Below are 23083 nucleotides of genomic sequence, written 5' to 3'. Positions count from 1 at the left end.
AAATTGGTCATATAAATGAACTCAAACAGTGAGTCTGGAGATAATATTCTGCGTAAATTTTCACAAAATCAAGAATTGACTAATGTATTTCTTAGTCCCAAAGGAAATAGGATGTTTTTATCCTGTTATTTAATGGGAAGGATTTTATCATGTAACATTTTCCAGCAAGAATCTGGATCTATCCTGTATTGTTAGAAGGATGTGCAGCAGTATTCTTTTACAATATGTGTGCAACAAAATTTATTTGATGCAGTTTATGAACAAATAACTGAAGTCAGATACACATTCAGAGGTAATTAGGAGGAAATAGATGATGTAGAAAAACTGTTAGTAGGTTGAACATTTTAGTTGGCTTTTAGAAGTCTAAAAGTGACTATTTGCATGTATGGAGTAAAGATTATGGCCTTTTCCTCTTTACTAAAATAATGCAGCATTAGTTTTCAAAAATACAGCATTTTAACGATGTAAATATAAGAACAACCAGAAGTAATGAACTTATACCTATTAGAGATATATTTAGAATATATGTTTTCAATATTTACAAGATTGATATGTGACATGTTTCTAGTTCATTATCTTTTCTGTTTTTGCTCCTGTCTCTGAATAATGTATTTTTTTCTTTCTCAAGGTAATCCCCCACAACTTATAATTTGTTTGCCTTTTTTGTGCCTTCCCAAACTAATTGTTCTGGTGAACCATAAATACTGATACGAACACAGTGTTACTTTTCTCAAACTTTTTATTGCACATTTGAAGCATAAAAAGATGGAATGAATAACACAGTGACTAACAGTTAACATTTACACATACTTAATCTGTATGTGTGTGTGTGTGTGTCTATATATATAAAGATTTTATTTACTAATTTATTCACAAGAGACTCAGAGAGAGGTAGAGACATAGGCAGAGGGAGGAGAAGCAGGCTCCATGCAGGGAGCCCGATGCGGGACTCGATCCCTGAATTCCAGAATCATACCCTGAGCCAAAAGCAGACACTCAACCACTGAGCCCCCCAGGCGTCCCTGTTTATATATTTTTCTAAAGGGATAATTTACTTTCTGAACTACGATTGACTACCGATGATGTGGCATTATTAAAACTTTAGCATCAGGTTTAGCGTCATACATTCATAGTTCCAACATCATCTTGTAGCCTCTCTCTATCAAAGGAATCAACTGTTTAATGGGCTTGTTTGGCAAGTTTTTCCTTTACTTCCAGTTTTTACCTTATGTATTCATACTTATCCTAGTTGAAGTGAATTTAAATCCTTCTTACTCCTCCCTTTTCTGTGTTAACTTGGCCTTGAAAGGCAAATGTAGCTTGGTGATTAACACTTAATAGCATAGTACTTGGTACATAGTAAATAATAAGTGTTAGCTGTTGGGTTTGGTATGAATTTTGTTTTCTTTCTCACACATGGCATCATTGAGTTGGGCTTCTAGTGAATTTTTTTGTTTTGCTGGGTTCTTTTTTTTTTTTTTAATTTTTATTTATTTATGATAGTCACAGAGAGAGAGAGAGGCAGAGACACAGGCAGAGGGAGAAGCAGGCTCCATACACTGGGAGCCTGATGTGGGATTCGATCCTGGGTCTCCAGGATCGTGCCCTGGGCCAAAGGCAGGCGCCAAACCGCTGCGCCACCCAGGGATCCCTGCTGGGTTCTTTTATTCCTCCTTCATTCTTGCTTATCATGGATTCTGTTTTCAGGCCATCTTGTTTTGAGCATTCAACCATTTAATTTGATTAGATGTGAAATGTCTCAGTATACCACTGTTTCGTACATTGGAATGTTGTTCTCAGACAACAAACATACCAAACTTATAACTTCCCTGTACAAATTTTTTAAATTACTTAGTTTTTCTCAATGACTCATCAAAATGAATTGCCTCAACCCAACCCCCGCTCTCAGTATGCTAGAAAGTCAGATCAGTGGTATACTGAGACATTTCAGGTCTAATCAAATTAGTTATAATAATTGTGTTGTTATGTTTAATAATGTATTTCTGAAGTAGCTATCTATTCTCAAAATAGGTATCTCAGTAATTTGATGGGACTAAAATTCTGAAAAAACCAAGATTATTTGTCTTAAGTTTTTAGTATGTAGAAAATAATTTTTTTAAAGATTTATTTATTTATTTATGAGAGAGTGGGAGAAAAACAGGCAGAGGGAGAAGCAGGCTCCATGCAGGGAGCCTGACGTGGGACTCAATCCCGGGTCTCCAGGATCACGCCCTGGGCAGAAGGCGACGCTAAATTGCTGGGCCATCGGGGCTGCCCAGAAAATAATTAAATAAAGAGTTCAGATCAGTTTTGAAAAGAAAACACTGGTTTTTAATACATGACTTTAACTATTTTCTCTACTGATGTATTAAGTTTTATTTTTTTGTTTGAAATAGGCAATATATTCACATGATTCAAAAATCAAGGTAATATAAATAGACATTGGGAAGTTTTGCTCTTAAATTTGAATACTGTATTTCCCCCTCCTCCTGCATCACCTAAAATATGCTTAATAGGGTTTTTTGTGTCTTTTCAAAGTTTCTTTATGTAGATATAAGCAAATATGAATATACTTATTCTTACATCTTAAATCATACAGTATTGCACATCTTGATTTTTTTTTCTTTTTGCTAATATACCCCTGAGATCTTTCTATATCTACATATTGATATGTAGAGTTTCCTTATTATTATTTTGTATAATATTCCAATCTGTAGATGGAATCCTTTATTGATGGCTATTTGGAATACTTCCAGTCTTTTTTAATTTTTATACAGTGGTGCAAGTATGTATAAATACACAGGTTCACACATAACAGACATAAACACACACACGTATTTCTACTCTACCTTTCTAGGTTCTCTAGCTAGGCTCTCTCTAGACAAAAGACAAGATTAACAAGAGAAAAAACAAATTTATTAACGTGCTGAGCTTACACATGGGAGCTTTCTGTGATGAGTAACTCAGGTGATAGAACATGGGCTTATATAGCATCTTAAAAGAACAGTAAATTTTTAGAGAAGTAACAAAAAGGACTGAGTTTCTAAGGTGGCAAAATGGGAAGGTTAAATATGTGGGGAAACTAATGGAAGATAAGAGCTATTTAGGAAAGTTTCGTAGGTTTTTCTGGTGCCATCTCTGAGCTGACAGGGTTTAGAGTTGTCTCTGGTGATTGACTTCTGTCTTTCTTGATAGGGAAAGAGTGGCATCTTTACATTATTTATGTCATCCTTTTAGGCAAATAGGGAGAGGGCAGAGAGCTTTACTTGTATCTATTTCTTCTTAAAATGTCTTTGAGTTCAAAATAATCCTATGCCTAAATGGCATATTCTGCTACTGTAAGATAATTCCGTGGAAATGGAATTGGTGGGTCCAGAAGGTAAATGCATGTTTTGTTAGGTATTGCCACATTTCTCTCCATAAAGGATGTTCTGTTTTACACCTCTATTATCATATACTGATAATAGGTGAGTGCTTTTTTTCCTCCAACAGATTGTTATCAAACTTCGGGATTTTTGTGAAAAGTAGTATCTTGGTGTGTGAGTTTTGTTATAGTCATAAACTTTTTAAATTAATAAACTATTTTTTTAGAGTGGTTTTAGGTTCACAGCAAAACTGAGCAGAAAGCACAATTCCTATATACTTCATCCCCACACATGCACAATCTTCCCCATTATCCACATCTTATACCACAGTGGCACATTTACCGCCATAAACGAACCTACAGTGACATCATCTGAAGTTTGTAGTTTCATTAGGGTTCACTCTTTGTGTTGTGCAATCTATGGGTTTTGACAAATGCATAATGATATATATTATTGTACAGAATAGTAATGGTATCATACAGAATAGTTTTATTTACTACCTTAAAAACACTCTGCTCTAGGACGCCTGGGTGGCTCAGCTGTTGGGCGCCTGCCTTTGGCTCAGGTCGTGATCTTGGGATCCGGGATCACTCCCTGCAAGAAGCCTGTTTCTCCCTCTGCCTATGGCTCTGCCTCTATCTCAGTCTGTGTCTCTCATGAATAAATAAATAAGTCTTAAAAAAAAAAACAAAAAAACACTCTGCTTGGCCTGTTCATCCCTCTCTTCCCCCAACCTCCAGCAACCACTAAACTTTTTACTGTCTTCAAATTTTTGGCTTTTCCAGAATGTTATGTATTTGGAATCATACAGAATTGTAGCCTTTTCAGATTGGCTTCTTTTTACTTAGGAATATGCACTTAAGTGTCTTCCATGTCTTCTCATGGTTTGATAGCTTATTCCATTTTATTTCAATAATATTCTATCATCTGGATGTACAACGCTTTATTTACTATTTAAGACATTTTGGTTGTTTCCATGTTTTAGCAATTATGGATAAAGATGCTGTAAACATCTATTGTGTAGGTTTTTGTGTTGGCATAAGTTTTCAGCTCCTTTGGGGAATATCAAGGAGTGTGATTGCTGGGTCATATGATAAGAATATGTTTAGTTTTGTAAGCAACTACCAAATTGTCTTCAAAAGTGGCTTGTATCATTTTGCATATCCTCCAGCAGCAAATGAGAGTTTCTGTTGCTCTCTATCCTTTCCAGCAATCTGGGCCATTTAATAAGGTGTATAGTGGTATCTCATTTTAATTTGCAATTCCCTGATGACATACAATGTAGAACATCCTTTCATTGGCTTACTTTGCCATCTGTGTATCTTACTTGGTGAGGTGTGTCTGTCCAGTTCTTTTGCCTGTTTTTTAATGGGCTATTTATTTTCTTGCTGTTGAGTTGTAGGAATTTTTTATATATTTTGGGTAGTTTTTTATTAGATCCATCTTTTGCAAATATTTTTTCCCATTCTGTGGCTTTTCTTCTTATTCTCTTGAAAAATGTAAACTTTGATGCCTAAAGGATAACCTGTATGGAAAAGTACAAAATTCTAAGTGTATGGTTTTATACATTTCTAAGTGAACATATTATTGGCTTCTAAATGTAGTTTGGATTTACATTTCTCTCATCAATGAAGTTGAACATCTTTTCATATGATTAAGGGCAGTTTCTGTTTCTTTTTCTGTGAACTGTATATCAGTTAACATCTTTTGTCCACTTTTCATTAAATTACTGGTCTTTTTTTTTTCCAACTAAGTCTTTAAAAATTAGGGAGATTATTTCTTTGAGGTATGAGTAACATTTTTTCCATTTTTCTTATTTGTCTTTAAACTTTGTTTTTGATTAGTTTTGTTATAAGAATTTTCTCAAATGGCTGCATGGAATCTCTTCCTCGTTCCTCAGCTCAGGATTTGGTGTTAAGTGTTACTGTCTTCCAGAATTCTTCCTACTGTCTTTTAAGGTTTTAATAAGTATCTCATATTCCCATGGTGCTTTTTGTGTATATCTTTATTTTAGCATTTAATCACAATCCTTATCTCACTTGTTTTTCTGTAAACTGTAAACTCATTGAGGGCTAGAAATGTTTTATTCTCGTTGTGTTTCCGTAAAGATTATCATTTCTTTGTTTTGAATTTTGGTGTCTTTGACTTTATAGCCGTTGCTATCTAAAGTACTCTTCATTTGCTATTGTACCATCCAGTCTTTACTCATTTGTCTTGTCATCTTGTCATTTTCTGCTCTTTACTGTCTTGGAGAGACGTTGACTTATTTCTGGGGCCTCTGTGAAAGAGAACAGGCCTGCCTTCTTTATAATTAAGATTTATGGTGATGTTTTGGTGTAAACAAATAATGTCCTACTTTTTCTTGATTTTTTTTGGGGGGGGCAGTGTGTTACATTTTGTTCTTTTTGTTTGCTTGTTTTCTTTGTTCCTACAATATAATTTCATAAAAACATACACAAAATATATATAAATAGCAAAAGATAAGTATAATGAACTTCTACATACTGTTCACCATCTTCACAAGTTACTAACTCAATAGTACTTTAAGGTAAGTACTTTAAGTGGTACCATTAGAGCATTAGAGTTGTACAGATTCTTAGAGGCTAATAGGGCTAACATCCTACCCCAAAATGCAAGGGTAGTAATCTAGATAGAATTTGAAATTCTCTAGACATGGGGATTTAAACTTTTTCGATGCAATTGGTTTCTTTATTGAATATCTGCATTTGTACATGAGCTAAAGTGTGTTTCAGAAGAAAACTCTGATTCAATTTAACAACTCTTCAGCTTTCAGTTTATTGAAGACAGAAATTATAGCTTTTTTAGTAAGCTGAAATTAAAGGGCTTATTATAAGTGATATCTTAAACCATGTCATAGTAGTAGTAAAAAAACTGACAGACCTTACACATCTTAAGGAGACTAAAGAATCAATTGCACTTTGTTTACTGGTTTGTCAATAGCTACTGACAGTCTTAGGAAGGAACAGTATTCTAAATTATTTTCTGGTTTAAAACTTGAACACATTTTAGCCACATATGGGATTTTTATATCTTTGATGTTAAAATGGCAGTCCATAAACTGAAACCTGTTTGTTATGGTACATTGCTTCGAAAAGTTCTCTCTTCAGCATATCTAGTAGCACTATTTATGAGATTTGTAAAGAATTTGCTTTTCTATCAGAAATTGCCAATTCAGATTATTAATTTCAGAATCACTCCATAGTAGTATATGTCAATTATGATTTCATTATTAAATAATTTGGCCCAGGATGTTTAAATGATTCTTTTTTCAGCTGGACTCTTCTGTTATTGGTAATGGCTTTAAATGAAGAGCACTTTGAGAGAAATTTTATAAACTTTTCACTTCTTCTCCAAAATGTTCCAACTTAATGTTCAAAACTTAATGTCCAAACTTAATATTTTGAGTTGCTTATGCCCCAGAATATATATCTGTATTTACCACAATGAGAATTTTATATGGCACATACTTGTTAAATTTTTTAAAGTAACTAGTGTTACACTTAGTCTGTAGTTTGTATTTTATCATTTTCTTAAGCTTTTTTGTACAAGACGAAGAATGTTTTATTGTCATTAGTAGTTCAAAACTAAAATGTAATGTCTCTCTTCTTGATTTCTGTAGAGCAGGTTGTTGCCCTGGATGCCCAAAATATCGTAGCTGTTTCATGTGGAGAAGCTCATACATTAGCTCTAAATGACAAAGGCCAGGTGTATGCATGGGGTCTCGATTCTGATGGACAGCTTGGCCTGCTAGGATCAGAGGAATGTATCAGAGTACCCAGGTAACAAAGGTGACCAAAAGAGGTCTTTAACAATCTTTTTATAATAAATTTGTTACTTAGTTATTCTTACTATGGTATTTAAGAGTTGATACCTAATTATTTCTCCCTTTTGAGTTCTTAAGGAAGTTTTCTAGGTAGATTCTTACCTTTAATTTGAGCTGAGTGCTTTTTTTTATGTACTACATATTTTCCCCCAAAATTATTTGTTTGTAAAGAAAAGGGATGGGGAATATGTACTTTATTATAAATATTTTCCTACTAAAATTTTAAAGTGGTTTAGGCTAATTTAAACTAATTCTAGAATCGTGACTACCCCAGCTATTGAAAGATTTATTAAATATTCGTTGCTTACATCTTTCTCTATCTTGTTTTTTATTGTTTTTTTTTTGAATATAGAAACACCCCACATACTTAGTATAAAAATAATTCAATTTCCAATTTTTATAAAGTGTAGTGGCCATGATTTAATTTGTTAAGCACTAATTCATCATAGAATTATTTCAAAATTAAAAAATAAACACCTCATTAGTGTTGTAGTCTTAGAGATTTACATAGGGCATGGCCATTGTTTTAATATTAAAAATTATAAGAGCTTGAACATATTTAGGTAAAAATATATTTAAAGAAAAGTAGCCAATTTATTTTAAATACAGAAATAATACATTAATCACACTTTGTTTTTTAAATTATTCAAATTCTTGCTTCCTTAAACTCTTGTTCTTTCTTTCTAGTAATAGTTATAGGGACAAAAGAGAACTCTCCAGAGAAACAAGGTATTAAACTAATTTTAGATATAAATCTAGGTAGAGTTATTTTTACACACATTTAGAAATTTTGTTTTTAACTTATCATTGGTAATGTTTGTCTGGTTTAAGAAATAGGATGTAACTTACTAGGATAAGAAAATGGAACACCAGGACAAATAATCTAATTCAGAACAGAAACTATTATTAGAAATGAGTTTTTTTTAACTAGGAAGGCTAGCTAGTTCCTTTAGTAATAAGCATATGACCTTTCCTCATGTATGTTTATTGAGAACTTAAAAGCATTTATTTAGAGTGTTTGTTTTAATTTATTAAAAGTTTTTTTTGGTCTTTAGTTTCATGTTTTATCTTTCTTCTAGTAAAAACTGTCTGTTGAGACTTGTGGATACATTATATTCACATGTTTCCTTGATTGACCTTGTAACTAAATTCCACAGAACTCTCCAAACAAATTTTTTTCCCTTTATTTCTTCTGTTACAACAATTAAATAACAAATACAACTCCCATTTTGCTTTCAATGTCTTATAATGATGGTGCTCTTGGGAGAAAACTTTTTTTTCCTTAAGCTAAATAAATTGAATTTTTTTAGTCCTTTCAATTTTGATTTGTTTCAGAAAATGATAATTTGCAACCAAATGGCTTTTGGCTAGATAATAATACAAAGCATTCATAGAAACATAGTGACCTCACATTTATCATATCCTCTACTGATTGTATTTCCTCCCACAAATAATTGTTGTGGAGTGGGATTTTTAATTTAAGATTCTTAAAATTTTTGTATTTTCTGTGATTAAAAAAGGGTTTATGTATGAGATTTTCTAAATCAGCATTCTCAGAACCATGATTTATGTCAAAACTTTCTAATTTCTTTTGTATTTACTTTACTGGTTCCTTAAAATCATAAGTACATTTTTGTTGCTCTTCTAGTATTGGGGATTTCAATTTCAGTCAGTGATCTATAGATGCTTAGTAAATGGAAAGAAAGTAATTATAAGGAGAAAATTTTATTATATGACAGTTTACTTGAACAGTGTCCTATAATAAATTATGTGTTTGTGACTTTATTATTTCATGAACCTGGATGGGGACCCGAAAGAAATCTTATTTGAGTCATTTGGTTTAAGTTTGTATGTTTTTGTATTTGCTAAATGCATGTGTTAATTTTTAAGCTCTATGGTAAGGCCTTTCTCCTGTTCAGCGTACTCATTTTTCAATGGACTGATTCGATTTGTGATGATTATATAGTTTTTACTGATATTTTCATGTGTTAAAGGGCAGTTTAGTATTTCAGTATATTTTGTTTTGGGAAAATCATGAGTAGAGACTGAGTTTGTCTTTGCCAGCCATCTATTTAACACAGGTTTACTGCAGGAATTTCACAAGCCAGTAGCATATGGAATAAATAACATACTCCAAACTGATGATAGATAAATCATACTCTTGTTTCAAGCAGGAGGAGATGATAAATTTAGGTGAGGTACATACCTTTATATGACTTGATACTAGGGAGGGATGGCTTAGCCAACTGAGAGCTGATAATCCTCCTGCCAGCACAAAAGAAAGAGGCCAGCACAAAAAAAGTCTCCTGTTCTAGAGCATGTTGCTAGGGAAGGCTACACCTAGCAATGTTGATGGGTGAGAGGATCTTTTTCACAGATTGCTGTTTGGTCTTACCCACTGAGGTTTTAAAAGTCTCCTTTACTGTGGCTGGCACTAATTGCCATGTCTTCAGAAAGCTATTTAGGTCAGCAAAGAGTGGCCTTGGTAAGACCTAAGAGTCTGGGATAGTCCTCACAAACTCTCAGTATTTTAGTCTAAAAGTCCTCTATAGCTAGAGTTTTTCTTCATGTATTTTTGTTGGTAAGCCTTCAGTGGAGCCCCACTGAGTTCATCCAGAACAGATGATATTATGATATCCTGATACAACTTACTTCATCTTTATATCAAAACAACTTACTCTTAAGAACAATTTTTTCTGAAAATCATATGATCAATATACGACATAGAAATATATTTTTATGAAACACTGCCAGTGATTTTTTCTTTTATTTTTTCTTTTAAATTGTAGTACCAAATCACTGTTAGATTCAAGCCTTTTTCTATATGCTTAGAGTTGTCAGTCAACTTTGTAAATATTGCATTTGTTTTGAATAAAACATGTATAGAAGACAGGAAGAAGCTCAACTATCTGTAAATTTTTTAAAAATTAGTGTTTATAATTTTAGTAAAAATGGTCAGAAAAGTGAGGATTCACATTAGGCTGTACTTTCTTGAGAACAAAGTCCATTTTTATGCCAGTGGAGAAGAGTATTTAAATTCAGCAACAACAACAAAAAATAAATAAATATAAATAAATTCAGCAACACTTTAAAATGAAAGAAGAATGTAAAATTAATGATAGATTATATTTGAAACTGTTGCTACTTTGATAATCTTTACTTCTAATTTTATCTGGTTTTGAAAGAACTACTTGGGGAAAGACAAATTATTCAATACTAATGCTGGTCTCTGTAGATCTGCATTTCTTTCTTTTTTTTTTCTTTCAGAACTTTATTTAAATTCAGGTTTGTTCACATATAGTGTAGCATTAGTTTTGGGGGTAGAATTTAGTGATTCATCAGTTGGGTGTAACACCCAGTGCTCAGTATATCAAGTGCCCTCCTTAATGCCTGTCACCCAATTACTCCTCCCCCCACCTGGCTCTCCTCCAAACCCTCAACTTGTTCACTATATTTTAAGAGTTTCTTTTGTAGACCTGCATTTCTGCCTAGTTATTTTCTTTTTAGGTGGAATATATGTTATGCCTTTATAAAAAAAAATTAAGCCTAATTTTACTATGTTTTAGTTTGAGTCAGTGGAAATACTTTTCCATGCAAACTTTGGAAAACCAGTTGTTGGCAATAAAGTTGTAAAATTTTTTTGAAGTCCTATTTCTTGGACATATGCAATAAAAAACATCACAGAGTGGTATAACATGATCCTTGTGAGTACAGCTATTTCTGGATTGTAGAAACTAATATGTTTGACTTGTCAGCTTGGTCAAAAGGAAAATTTATTTTCTTGATTTCACTCAACTCTGAACATATAACAATTTTAGATTAAAAAGAAAAAGTATTTTTTAATGGTAGAGACTAGATTGTTAGTGTAAATTTTTCAAAATTCAAAGAGGAATTGGTGCTAAGATTTCTCAAATCAGTAAGGAAGTTGTGGCTTCAGTAGGAAGTAGAAAATTGTTAATGTTTTATTGGTAAAAATATATTTTAAAAATCACTTTATTAAGGTATAATTGACATAAAAAAGCTGTACTTAATGTAAACACCTTGTTGAATTTGAAATTGGTAAAATAGTTAATGTTTTAGTTCTGAAATTTTAAATTATATAATCAAAAATTTTCACTGGTCTTTGTTAACAGTTGTTGGAATTTTAACTTCACAAACAACTGGAAGCACCTGGTTTCTGCCTCTAATGCCCCTGTACGTTAAATTGGAAAGTATAACAGTACAGTATATTTTGACAGACTTTCCAAGAGAGGGGAGTACAAAATCTTATTTCCAGGTTTATTAACTGTTCTACAAATTTTAGACATCTTTCAAAATTCAGTAAAGAAATGATTCAGTTCTTTACAGTGCATCATTTAGTGATGTAATGGCCATTTAAAGTGTTTGATATACTCTAAACTTCAGGGAGTTATTTCTTATTTATAAGCAGTTAGAAAATGTTGACCCTAGATGTCTGAATTACGATTTTTTTCTTCATAGTTCTGATGAATTAGGAATCTTCATGTAGTGTGTATGTATGTGTGTGTGTGTGTATATAAGTATGTATTTTTATTTACAAAACTTATTCTGGCTTATTTAACTACATTTGAATCATTAAAAAAAATTGAAAACAATTAAACATTTACATAAGCCTTTTTACTTAAGGAGAATTACTTTTGATGAGTTTTTAAAAATACATTAAGAATTTTCTAATTTGGGGATGCCTGAGTGGCTCAGCGGTTTGGCGCCTGCCTTCGGCCCAGGGCATGATCCTGGAGACCCATGATCGAGTCCGACGTCAGGCTCACTGCATGGAGCCTGCTTCTCTCTCTCTCTGCCTCTCTCTCTGTGTATCTCATGAATGAATGAATAAAATCTTAAAAAAAAAAAAAGAATTTTCTAATTTATCTCTTTAGGAAAAATGGGACATGGGGAACTAACATGGTAGCTTTTTACCATTCAGTATTTTTCTTTCTTTTTCATTCCTGTAAGCTAAAAAGAAGGGAAGAAAAACATATCTTCCTTCAGCTCCCCAAATCTTTTTTTTTTTTTCAATTTTTATTTATTTATGATAGTCACGGAGAGAGAGAGAGGCAGAGACATAGGCCGAGGGAGAAGCAGGCTCCATGCACCGGGAGCCCGACGTGGGACTTGATCCCGGGTCTCCAGGATCGCGCCCTGGGCCAAAGGCAGGCGCCAAACCGCTGCGCCACCCAGGGATCCCACCCCAAATCTTTAGTATATTAATTTACATGGAGATGAAAGTTAATTTTTTTCTTAATGGTAATACCATAGAAAAATATTTCCTTGTCACTGTAGCAGACATGGCTAAAGAAATTAGCTTTTTTTTTTCTTTTTAAGATTTTATTTATTCATGAGCGAGAGAGAGAGGCAGAGAGAGAGGCAGAGACACAGGTGGAAGGACAAGCAGGCTCCGTGCAGGGAGCCTGACATGGGACTTGATCCTGGGTCTCCAGGATCACGCCCTGGGCTGAAGGCGACGCTAAACCGCTGAACCACCTGGGCTGCCCAGAAATTAGCATTTATGCTGTATTCCAGGCCTTAGGATAATTTTAGAACTGTAAAAGTCACTGAGTATAAATTGCTATGCAAATTTAGAAGTTTTAGGGACAGACTTTCTGAATAGTTTAATACTAAAGCTTCGAAGACTCTATAAACTCATCCTTTAACAGTGTATTCATTACATATTTTTTGCCAGGCAATGTGGTAAGTCCTGGGGAGTCTATGGGAGTAAGACACAGAGTCTACTTCTATAGAGCTTATTACTTAGAAGAGTACACTAGTAATAATTAAATGAATAAATACGCTAGTAATTAACAGTGATAAACGCTGTAAAGGAAAAAGCATAAGGTGCTATGAGAGTATAGTATTTGAAATGTTTTACTTGGAGTTGATACCTGAAACAAGTTTTTAAAAATGGTCAATATAGTTTAAAAATATATAATATAGTTCATTGGTCAGTATATCATGTGCCTAATATGCATAAACAGTAACAGTAAATGTTCAGTAACTTTAGCACAATTGTACATATCCATGTACTTTTTTATTCCTGTTTTTGCATTGGTAGTATTTGATTTTGCTAATTGCAAAAAAGTGGCATTTTGCTACATTTAAAAAATCTGAAGATGCATTGGATCCTGCTAACTTGTTGGATTCTGCTAAATTATAGCAGTGCAACTATCAGGTTTTGTAGTTAAGAACATATCCACTAAATAAAAATATTTTTAATACAACAATATGGAATTAGAGTAACTCTCCTTTCTCCTACTCAAAATTTGATTTGCTGAAGCTGCCTCCCGAAAATCATGGGTATCGACACTCTGGTCAGAACTTGCTCCGGACTCTCATATGGCAGAATCAGGTCAGGTGGCAGTATCAGGTAAAGGGAAATAAGAAACATATTATGTTTCCTCCCCCCTTTTTATCTTGAAAGCATTCATTCAGGAAAAACAGAATGACCAGGAGAAGGGGAACTACATAAGAAACACTTGGCATGATTGATGCACAAAGTTACTTGATTTTCATAGTGCTTTAATAATGAGCCTTTAGAATTATATTAAGGAAAAATCAGAAAGGGGGGGAAGAAATTATAAAAATATAAGGAAAAAATGCAAGATGGCAGAAATATGACTGAACATATCAGTGATCATAATAAATACTAATTTATTAAATTTCTCCAGTGAAGAATTAAGTTTAATATAAACCGATTAAGATGTAAAGGAAAAGGATAACTCAGAAGGAAGGGGTTTCATAAATTGCGAATTGTTAGCATGGTATGATAGGAATCCCTGTTGGTTCTTAAGAAACCTGCTAGAGAGCATGAATTAAACTAGGCCAAACACCAATTTTAGACAAATTAGATCATGTTCATTTGTCTTACAAATAGATTGCTAGGTTTTACACTTTGAGCTAAAGATTTCTTTTGATAAAAGAAAATATCTGAATTATAAAAGCATTGTAAGGAATACTTGAGGGTGTGAATATAGTTTGCCTAAATAATTTTTTCAAAGTACTTTCTCATTACACCTCTTAATTTTTTACATTCGATTTTGTTCACGATGTTAGCATAAATAATTGGGTAAAATGGACTTATATAAAAAATAGAATAAACTGCTAGGTCAGTAGGAAACTACTTGCACATAGTAGGTGGTCAATAAGTGGCATTAATAAATAGTATTCAGTAACCATTTGTTACATGGAATTAACTGATTTTGATGTCTTTTCTTATTTTCTAGAAATATTAAAAGTTTGTCAGATATCCAGATAGTACAGGTTGCTTGCGGTTACTATCATTCACTTGCACTTTCTAAAGGTAAGCATTATTTTAATTTTCTTACCCCTTTTCAGTTTTATTACTGGATACTTGAATTTAGCAGAAAGCTCTCCAACTTTGTTTGTTTAAGATTTTATTTATTTATTCATGAGAGACACAGAGAGAAAGAGGCAGAGACAGGCAGAGGGAGAAGCAGAAGCAGGCTTCATGCAGGAACCCTGATGTGGAACTTGATCCTGGGACTCCAGGATCATGCCCTGGGCCGAAGGCAGGCACTAAACCACTGAGCCACCCAGGGATCCCCTGTTCTTGAAATTCAAGATTGTCCTGGTTCTTTTTGATCCTTTTTATATCCACATACATTTTAGAATTAGCTTGTCAGTCTTCATAGGCACACAAACTATTGTGATTTTGATTGAGATTACATTGTCCATAAATCAGTTTTAAGAAAATTTTTACAATATTGATTCTTTCAATTCTTGAACATGTTCTATCTTTTAAAATCTTTCAACTTTTCTTTATAGCATTTTGTTGTTTTCTGTGGAGTGGTCTTATACATCTTTTACTACTTTTTCCCTAGATATCAAATGATTTTTTTTATTATTTTATATTTTTGAATCATTTTCAAGTTATTGCTAGTATCTAAACATGGAATTGATTTTTGTGTCTAATTGTTCTATAGTTCACTAAATCCTATACCTTCATAGATGGAGGAAGTTTATAACTTGCCCAATCTCATTTGATCTCAGACTTTATGTGAATAAAAACAAAGAATGCTAAGCATTCTATTAGGTTTGTTTGTTTTTGCTTCTTCTTTTAACTTTTTCATTTGCCAGCTAAGGATTGTAGCATAGGTTACCATATTGGTTTTTTACCATTTAAAAAATAAGTTCCAGGAGCTTCATTATTATTATTTAACTCATTAAATGTCTAGCACCAGGCCAGAGCTGTGGGGAAATAAAGGTAAGATAATACAGTTGCAAACAGAGAAGCAGTGGGAGGAGCCTAAGTGATAAGCAGAGAGAATTATTTTAAGGACTGTACCATCTAGTGGAGGGTGCAGATAAATAACTAGTTTGAGACAGAAAAAATAGTTTTGGTCAAGGTCATAGTAAAGTGCAATAGGAATGAAGAACAGTACAGTCATATTCATATAAATAACAATGTACTTACATACCGTGAAAAAGGACTACAAAGATAAAAGTTTATAAAATCCTAAAAAAAAAAAAAAAAAAGGGGCAGCCCAGGTGGCTCAGCATTTAGCGCCACCTTTGGCCCAGGGTGTGATCCTGGAGTCTCAGGATCAAGTCCCACACTGGGGTCCTTGCATGGCGCCTGCTTCTCCCTCTGCCTGTCTCTGCCTCTCTCTCTCTCTCTCTCTCTCTCTCTCTCTCTCTCTCTCTCTCTGTGTGTCTCTCATGAATAAATAAATAAAATCTTAAAAAAAAAAGTTTAGGATATTTAGAACATAAAACAGGGAGACTGAACTTAATCTGGGTGACCAGGGAAAGCTTCTTTTTTTAAGATTTTATTTATTTATTCATGAGAGACAGAAAGAGGCAGAGACTGAGGGAAAAGCAGGCCACGCAGGGAGCCCAATGTGGGACTTGATCCTTGGAGCCCGGGATCACGCCCTGAGCCAAAGGCAGACCCTCAACTGCTGAGCCACCCAGGCGTCCCACCAGGGAAAGCTTCTTACTGGGAGAGAGTGGAACTGAACTTGACAAAGCATGGGGGGGAGGTCTACACAGAGGGATACACGCACACTGCAAGCATGTGAGAAATGGGCATTGGAGAATGTAAAGGAAGACAAGTCTCACTCGAGTATAGTGAGTGAGGGAAGAGATTGGTATGAAATGAGCTTGGAAATATAGGTAGATTATATAGAACATCATAGGCCTTGTTAAAAGTGCTTATCTTGGTATTAAGGGAAGGGAAGGCTCTGATACCTTTTTTTCAGGTGAGCCACATTATCATATCTACATTTTAATATCTCCATGTAAATATACAGTTGTCTGCTAGTATGTCCATAAAATATTTCTGGAAGTATATACCAGTAATTGATAAGAATAGTTGTCTCTTGGAAGAGTACCTGGGGTCTAATTTTAGACTAAAATTTACTTTTAAGTGTATACTATTTTATAGTATGAATTTTAAAAAGTTATTAGTACCATTGTTTAAAAAAAAATAAGATATCTAAAGTTGCAAAAAAGAGTGGCAGTTGGAGGAGCAAAAATGACAAGCAGAGAGAACTATTATAGGAACCAGGTGAGATGGTGAGTAGTAGATCTGTTTGCCATATTTTTCTTTAGAAGGAAAACTGTATATTATGTGGTGATACATGATAGATTGATACCAATCTGTGTATAAGAGAGAAGAGTTCAAGATGACTCTGTATGTTTAGAGCTTGTACTATTGAATCAGTTATAATATCATTTACTGAGATGAAGAATACTGAGAGTAGGTCCAGATATGGAAGGTAGTGTGGGGGTCATAAATTGTTTGGAACACGCTGAACTGGAGGTGCCTTTGTAATATCCAAGTGTAGATATCAGATAAACGATTGGATACATGAGTTGTTTGCTCATGAAGAGATGTCTGGTCTAGTGATAAAATTTTGAATGTGATCAGTATATAATAACTGAAGCCTTGAGCCTGGTTGAGTGCCTCTTGGGATTAATCATAGAATAAAACTGAGATGTAAATATTAAAAAATAGTCCTATCTTAAGGAATGTAAGGAAATGAGATTACCCTCAGTCATGTGACTTACCATTCATTAGTAAGTCAAACTTAAAGTATACTAATACAGAATGTTCTTTTAGGTGGTATTATGTTTCCATATAAGATTTAAACTTAATAAGGGGAAATATGTATTTCCATTTGGTAAGAGGGAGAATGTCCCCAAATAACTGATGATCTTCAAATGAAATTTTTGTATGTGTGAGGAAAATAGTTAATTTTGTAATTTCTGTTTTACAGCGAGTGAAGTCTTCTGTTGGGGACAGAATAAATATGGCCAGTTGGGTTTAGGCATTGACTGTAAAAAGCAAGCTTCACCACAGCTGATTAAGTCTTTGCTTGGAATTCCTTTCATGCAAGTTGCAGCAGGAGGAGCCCATAGTTTTGTACTCACCCTTTCTGGAGCTATTTTTGGATGGGGACGCAACAAATTTGGTCAACTAGGTCTTAATGATGAAAATGGTAGGTTGTCATCATTTATAGAAAAATGTACTTAAAAAGAAATGATCTTTTGAGATGGACCAGTGAGTCTTAATGTCATAAAGAAATGTACCCAAATCTTCCCTGATGTGGAGAAGGGGTTGAGAGGTTTACCTAAAAATTCCATTTGAAAATACTTTTAAGGGATGGTGGGAATGCTAAAGAAATATCTTTTTATTACAAAATAAACTCTAAGAAGTATATCTGGGTAAAAATCTTTGTTAGATATTCATTAAAAGGAAGTTGTGAAAAACATTACTTCAATTGGTGATCACATCATTGGCCACCATTGGTGAAAGAAGTTGTAGAATTATTCTGGAAGGTAATATGAACTGTTAATCTATTTGAGTTTTTCAAGGAAATATTAAAATAATCTGAATCATTAAATCTTTATTTTGGGCTTCACTTTTAACATTGATTTAGAGTTTGAAAATAAGCAATTTGAATTTTAAAAGTTATTATTTGAAACAAGTTAGTTTTGAACTGATTTTCATAACTACATTAGTGCAGATGGAAATATCTGAAATACAAAAACTAATATCATAAAATTCAACATAATTGTCCTGACTTAAGTGAACAAAAGTGAGTTGTTGGTCTAGTAACAACTGGTAATGATAAATAATACTCAGAATTTTAAAATATTTTGTTCTGCATAAGAAAAATATGTCAGATTAGGACATATTTCTTTTCTGCTACAAAATAGCGGAAAGTATAATTTTCAAGTATTTAAATAGAATTCTGTGAGCTTAATTATCGTGAGGTGAATATAAAGAATGATATTAGAAGCAGTCAAATAGCTTTGAAATTACTTGATTTCTAGTCCTCTGCAGATTGGTGTTAAGGCAGATTAACACTTAAATTACTTTTTAAAACCCTCCTTTATCACAGCAACATGAATAGAAAGACCTGGGAACCCAATTAAGTAGGCTTGTACTACCAAATCACTGAATCACAGTTAAAATTATTTATCACTGTCTACTGAGCTTGGGAAGCTATAGAAGAAACACATTTTAGAAGAGTTTTAACTTAAAAAATACCGTTAACGTCTCTTGTTGGAATTTTCAGATAGGTATGTTCCTAATTTACTAAAGTCACTAAGAACTCAGAAAATAGTTTATATTTGTTGTGGAGAAGATCATACTGCAGCACTAACCAAGGTATTGTACTCCTATAAAACTTCTTTATTATTACTCATGGTAGTTATTTATAATTAGTGAATGTTTTCATGATAATTACATTAAAACTGGAATGTTATTGATGTCTAAAAAGTAATTTATCTTGAAGACAAGAACTAGATTATTACTTGTCAAAAACAGTTTACCTTAATTTTCAACTTTGTTTTATGTTATGAAATATGAATTATGATCTGCTATTAAATGTGATGTTTTGTTGAATTTCTCAGCTTCATTTGAAATACTGTTTAATATTTTGAATGGAAAAAAATTCCTTTTTAGTTTGTTAGACTTGACATTCTATGTGTTTCAATCCCATTTATATTGCATAATTACCTAATTTTAATTCCCATTTGGCTTATAAATACTGTATAACAAGTAATAGAGAGTAATGTATCTGTTAACCATAGGCTAAGTATTATGCAAGCAGCTATAAGGAGCTTTCATCACAATCTTATTAATGGTTTTAACTATGTCCTGTAACTTTCTTGGGTATGTGCCATTTCATGATCAGGACTGTGTAGTTCTCTAGTGATTAGAAAAGTAAAATGAAAATAAAAACATTAAACTAACCTTTACCAGGAATATTATTTATTATAGTTGTGTTAACATAAAGGAACGGGCATGTTATTTATTGGCTGAATTAGAAATTAATGTTTTTGCTTCTTTATCTTCATTCTGCATAGCAGATAAAATTAGCAAGAAAAAATTAGCTTCTAATCAAACTTCTACACACACAAAATTCTACACACTCCCACATTGGGAATTTAAAAACAAATTTTTTTTTTTGATAAGAGTTATTCTTAGTCACTATCAAGTATGGTGTACTCAGAGTACTTTAAAAATATGATGACTCATTATAAAAGTTAATTCTGAATAATTTACGTTACTTGCTTTTTAGTAAGGAACTTTTAGCTATTAATCTTACCATATTTTATTGATTTTTGTCATTCAAATTACAAACGTAATTACTAAAGTCTTATTAACTCATGTTGGCAAATTATAAATCTAGTCATTCTTTTCTGTCATGGAGAGTTAGAAGACATAAGGCTATGTTGAAATAATAGTAAAAAATATTTTGTATATTATTCCTTAGCACTAACTTTGGTAGAAAGACTCACAATGTTAATGCTTATCAAATTCAGCCCTTCAAATAACCACTTATCTTATTTTCCCAGGATATATAACTATTTATATCTATTGAGTTTTTTTTAATGCTAATATTCTATATTCCTCTCAAGATAGTAGCTGGTGATACTTGTTCCCTTGAATTTTTGGTGTATATTATTTTTACCAAAATCAGATAGTTTTAAATATCCTAACAGGAAAATACTTTGTTTTCCCTTGATTTAAGTTAGAATATAGTTCCATATCCACATATCTTTTGTTTTTCTGGAAGAACTTTTTGCAGATAAATTAGGATTGCTTTACAAAGCATTTTCTTTATGCAAAACCGACCTTAGGAATTTAAAAACAGACTTTAAAAAACCAGAACTGTAAAGACATGTATGTTAATGGGTTTGAACACACTATCATAAAGATGTCAGATTTTTTCAAGTTCACTTATAAATTCATTATGCAAGTCATATATATTTATATCTTTTGACTTAGCAATTGTACTTTTAAGAATCTGTCCCAAAGATAGGAAATTATATATACACAAAGCCATTTATTGTGGCGTTATTTCAATAGCAAGAGAATGAAAGAATGCAGATGTCCTTCAGTAGCAGCTAGTTAGATAAACTGTGGTAACCATACGGACTTGTAAAACAGGAAGATCTGGTATTATGCTGTGGAATATCTTTAGGATATATTGGTAAGTAAAAGGAAGGTACAGAATAGTTGTCCTTTAAGCAGGGATAAAAGATGAACATGTTACATGGCATTTATATTTTTAAAAATTTAATAACTAGATCAAATGTACTTTGCTTTATAGTTTTGACTTTAGAACCTGTAAAGTGTTACACATAATTAAAAAGCAAACATATGTTTTTAAGCAATTCTTAAAAATTGAAAGTAAAAAAAATACTAGTGGCATAACTACAAAAGAATTAAAATACAATATTTAAAATACAATATTTTTTTGTATATCACTAGTGGAAAATAGCCTGAAGATAAAATGAATTCACACAAAAATTTTCAACTCCCTTCTGTAGTCTTATTATTGTTAGTAATAAAATTGATAGTTTTATTCTCAATATATTACATACAGGACAGGATAAAGCAAATAAGTACTTTACTGTCATTAGACTAAAACTATGATTTTCAGCTTAAGATAAAAGGTTATAAAACAATAGGAATTAAATTAAAATCTTGTGATCTTTACTTTTAATCATGAGTATCATTATGAACTCATACTCTTCTAAAAAATTTTTTTTGGTCATGACTACTAATGGTTCTAGAAGTAATTAGCCATGTACATTCTGGAAGCAATGAGCATCCCTTGATTGTTGTAGACTCAATATGAAAAATAACCAGGGCTTCTTAGAGAAGAGTCTAATTTCATATACGAGGGGAAAAAAAGAAGTCTAAGAACAGCCTTGGGTATTGTGTATTACAAGGAAGGGGACTAAGGTCATGTCAGGGGGGACAACATCCAGGAGTTTTCACAAAAAGAAATAATGATGGAAATAAATGGAAATATATCAAATATATAAAAATCCGTGACTTCCATATGATATTCTTATTCCTCAAGTCAGTACAAAGCAAACTTCATTGCTTATCTTTGAAGGTTGCTAGGACAACAACTCATTTTTTAAAAAATTAGTAAATGAGAAAGAGATATTTCTCCTGCCTCCTATTTGCAGATTGTATTTCAGAGTAACAATAGTGAGGAGTTAAGTTATCTATAGAAAAATTCCAACTGATAAATCTGGAAGAAATAATAAGATTAGAAAATTTCCATTTTATACTCCCTAACATGAAGCAAGAGGAAGATTGAAACATTAACTGTAATGTCAATGGATTAGGCTGTGAAACTTATTAAGCCACTTATTTTTAATATTACCAACCAGACATACACTTGGATGTGAGGTAATAAAATAATGAGCAAGATTTAACATGGCCTCAGTATCAGATATTAAGAAATTAAAATTAAAAGGGTCATTTCCTGAAGAGGGTATAACAACTATATTTATATATGCATCCAACATAAGAGAACCTACATAATGTTAAGCAAATATTAACAGAGCTGAAACAGAAATAGCAGTAATAGTAGGAGACTCCAGTACCCCACTTTGAACAACAAATAGTTCATCCTTATGGAAAGTCAAGGAGGAAGCATAGGACTTGAGCTACACTTTCTACCAAACAGACCTAACAGATATACAGTGCATTCCATCCAACAGCAGCACATATATGTTCTTCTCAAGCACGCAATAGAATATTCTGCGGGAGAGATATGTTAGATCATAAAACAAGTCCTAATAAATTTAAAAAGCTTGAAATCATATCAAGTATCATTTCCAATGACAATGGTATTGAAATGGTATGAATCAATAATTGGAGGAGAGCAAAGAAATTTGCAGATGTGTGGAAATTTTTTAAAAGCATGCTCCTGAACAATCAGTGGGTCAAAAAAGAAATGAAAGGGAAATAAAAAAAAAACATCTTGAGACAAGTGAAAATGGAAGCACAATATACCAAAACTTATGGGATCCAACAAAAACAGCTATACACCACATATCCAGTAAAGTGTTTATAGCAATAAACAGCTACATTAAGAAAAAAAAAGATCTCAAAAGACAACCTTTATACTTCCAGGAACTAGGGAAAAAGAAAACCAAACTAAGCCCAGAGTTAGCAGAAGGAAGAAAATAACAAAGGTCAAAGCAGAAATAGAGACTTAAATACATAAGATCAGTAAAACTAAGAACTGTTTTCCTGAAAAGATAATAAAAAAAAAAATCAATGTATTTTTAGGGAAACCAAGAAGAAAGACCCAGGATAAAAACTGGGAGACATTACAACTGATATTACACAAATAAAAGGATTATAAGAAACTACTATGAACAATCACATGCCAACAAATTGTATAACATAGATGAAAAGGATAAATTCCTAGAAATATCTGAACTACCAAGGCTGAATCATGAAGTAGAGAACCTAAACAGACCTTTAACTTGTAAGGAGATTGAATCACTAATCAAAAATCACCCATCAGGGATCCCTGGGTGGCGCAGCGGTTTGGCGCCCGCCTTTGGCCCAGGG

The 23083-nt window shown here is 32.8% G+C and overlaps 1 protein-coding gene across 15 annotated transcripts in view; it reads left to right on the top strand.

Moving 5' to 3' along the window:
• Positions 1–23083, top strand: part of HERC4 (HECT and RLD domain containing E3 ubiquitin protein ligase 4) — a 133445-nt gene that overhangs the window by 22756 nt on the left and 87606 nt on the right. For 8 of the 15 annotated variants that reach the window (XM_049108988.1, XM_049108981.1, XM_035715360.2 and 5 more), the window contains 6 exons: positions 7006–7165; positions 7897–7938; positions 13499–13588; positions 14445–14521; positions 17463–17684; positions 18768–18859. In XM_049108988.1, coding sequence (XP_048964945.1) covers positions 7006–7165; positions 7897–7938; positions 13499–13588; positions 14445–14521; positions 17463–17684; positions 18768–18859 — 683 coding nt within the window. Of the gene's footprint in view, positions 1–7005; positions 7166–7896; positions 7939–13498; positions 13589–14444; positions 14522–17462; positions 17685–18767; positions 18860–23083 lie in introns of those variants that run through there. The other 7 variants (XM_049108987.1, XM_049108989.1, XM_049108982.1 and 4 more) reach the window with 6 other exon arrangements.

This window comes from Canis lupus, chromosome 4, assembly GCF_003254725.2.
Source record: "Canis lupus dingo isolate Sandy chromosome 4, ASM325472v2, whole genome shotgun sequence".
In the NCBI taxonomy this organism is placed as follows: Eukaryota; Metazoa; Chordata; class Mammalia; order Carnivora; family Canidae; genus Canis; species Canis lupus.
This window is presented reverse-complemented; position numbering and strand designations above follow the sequence as displayed.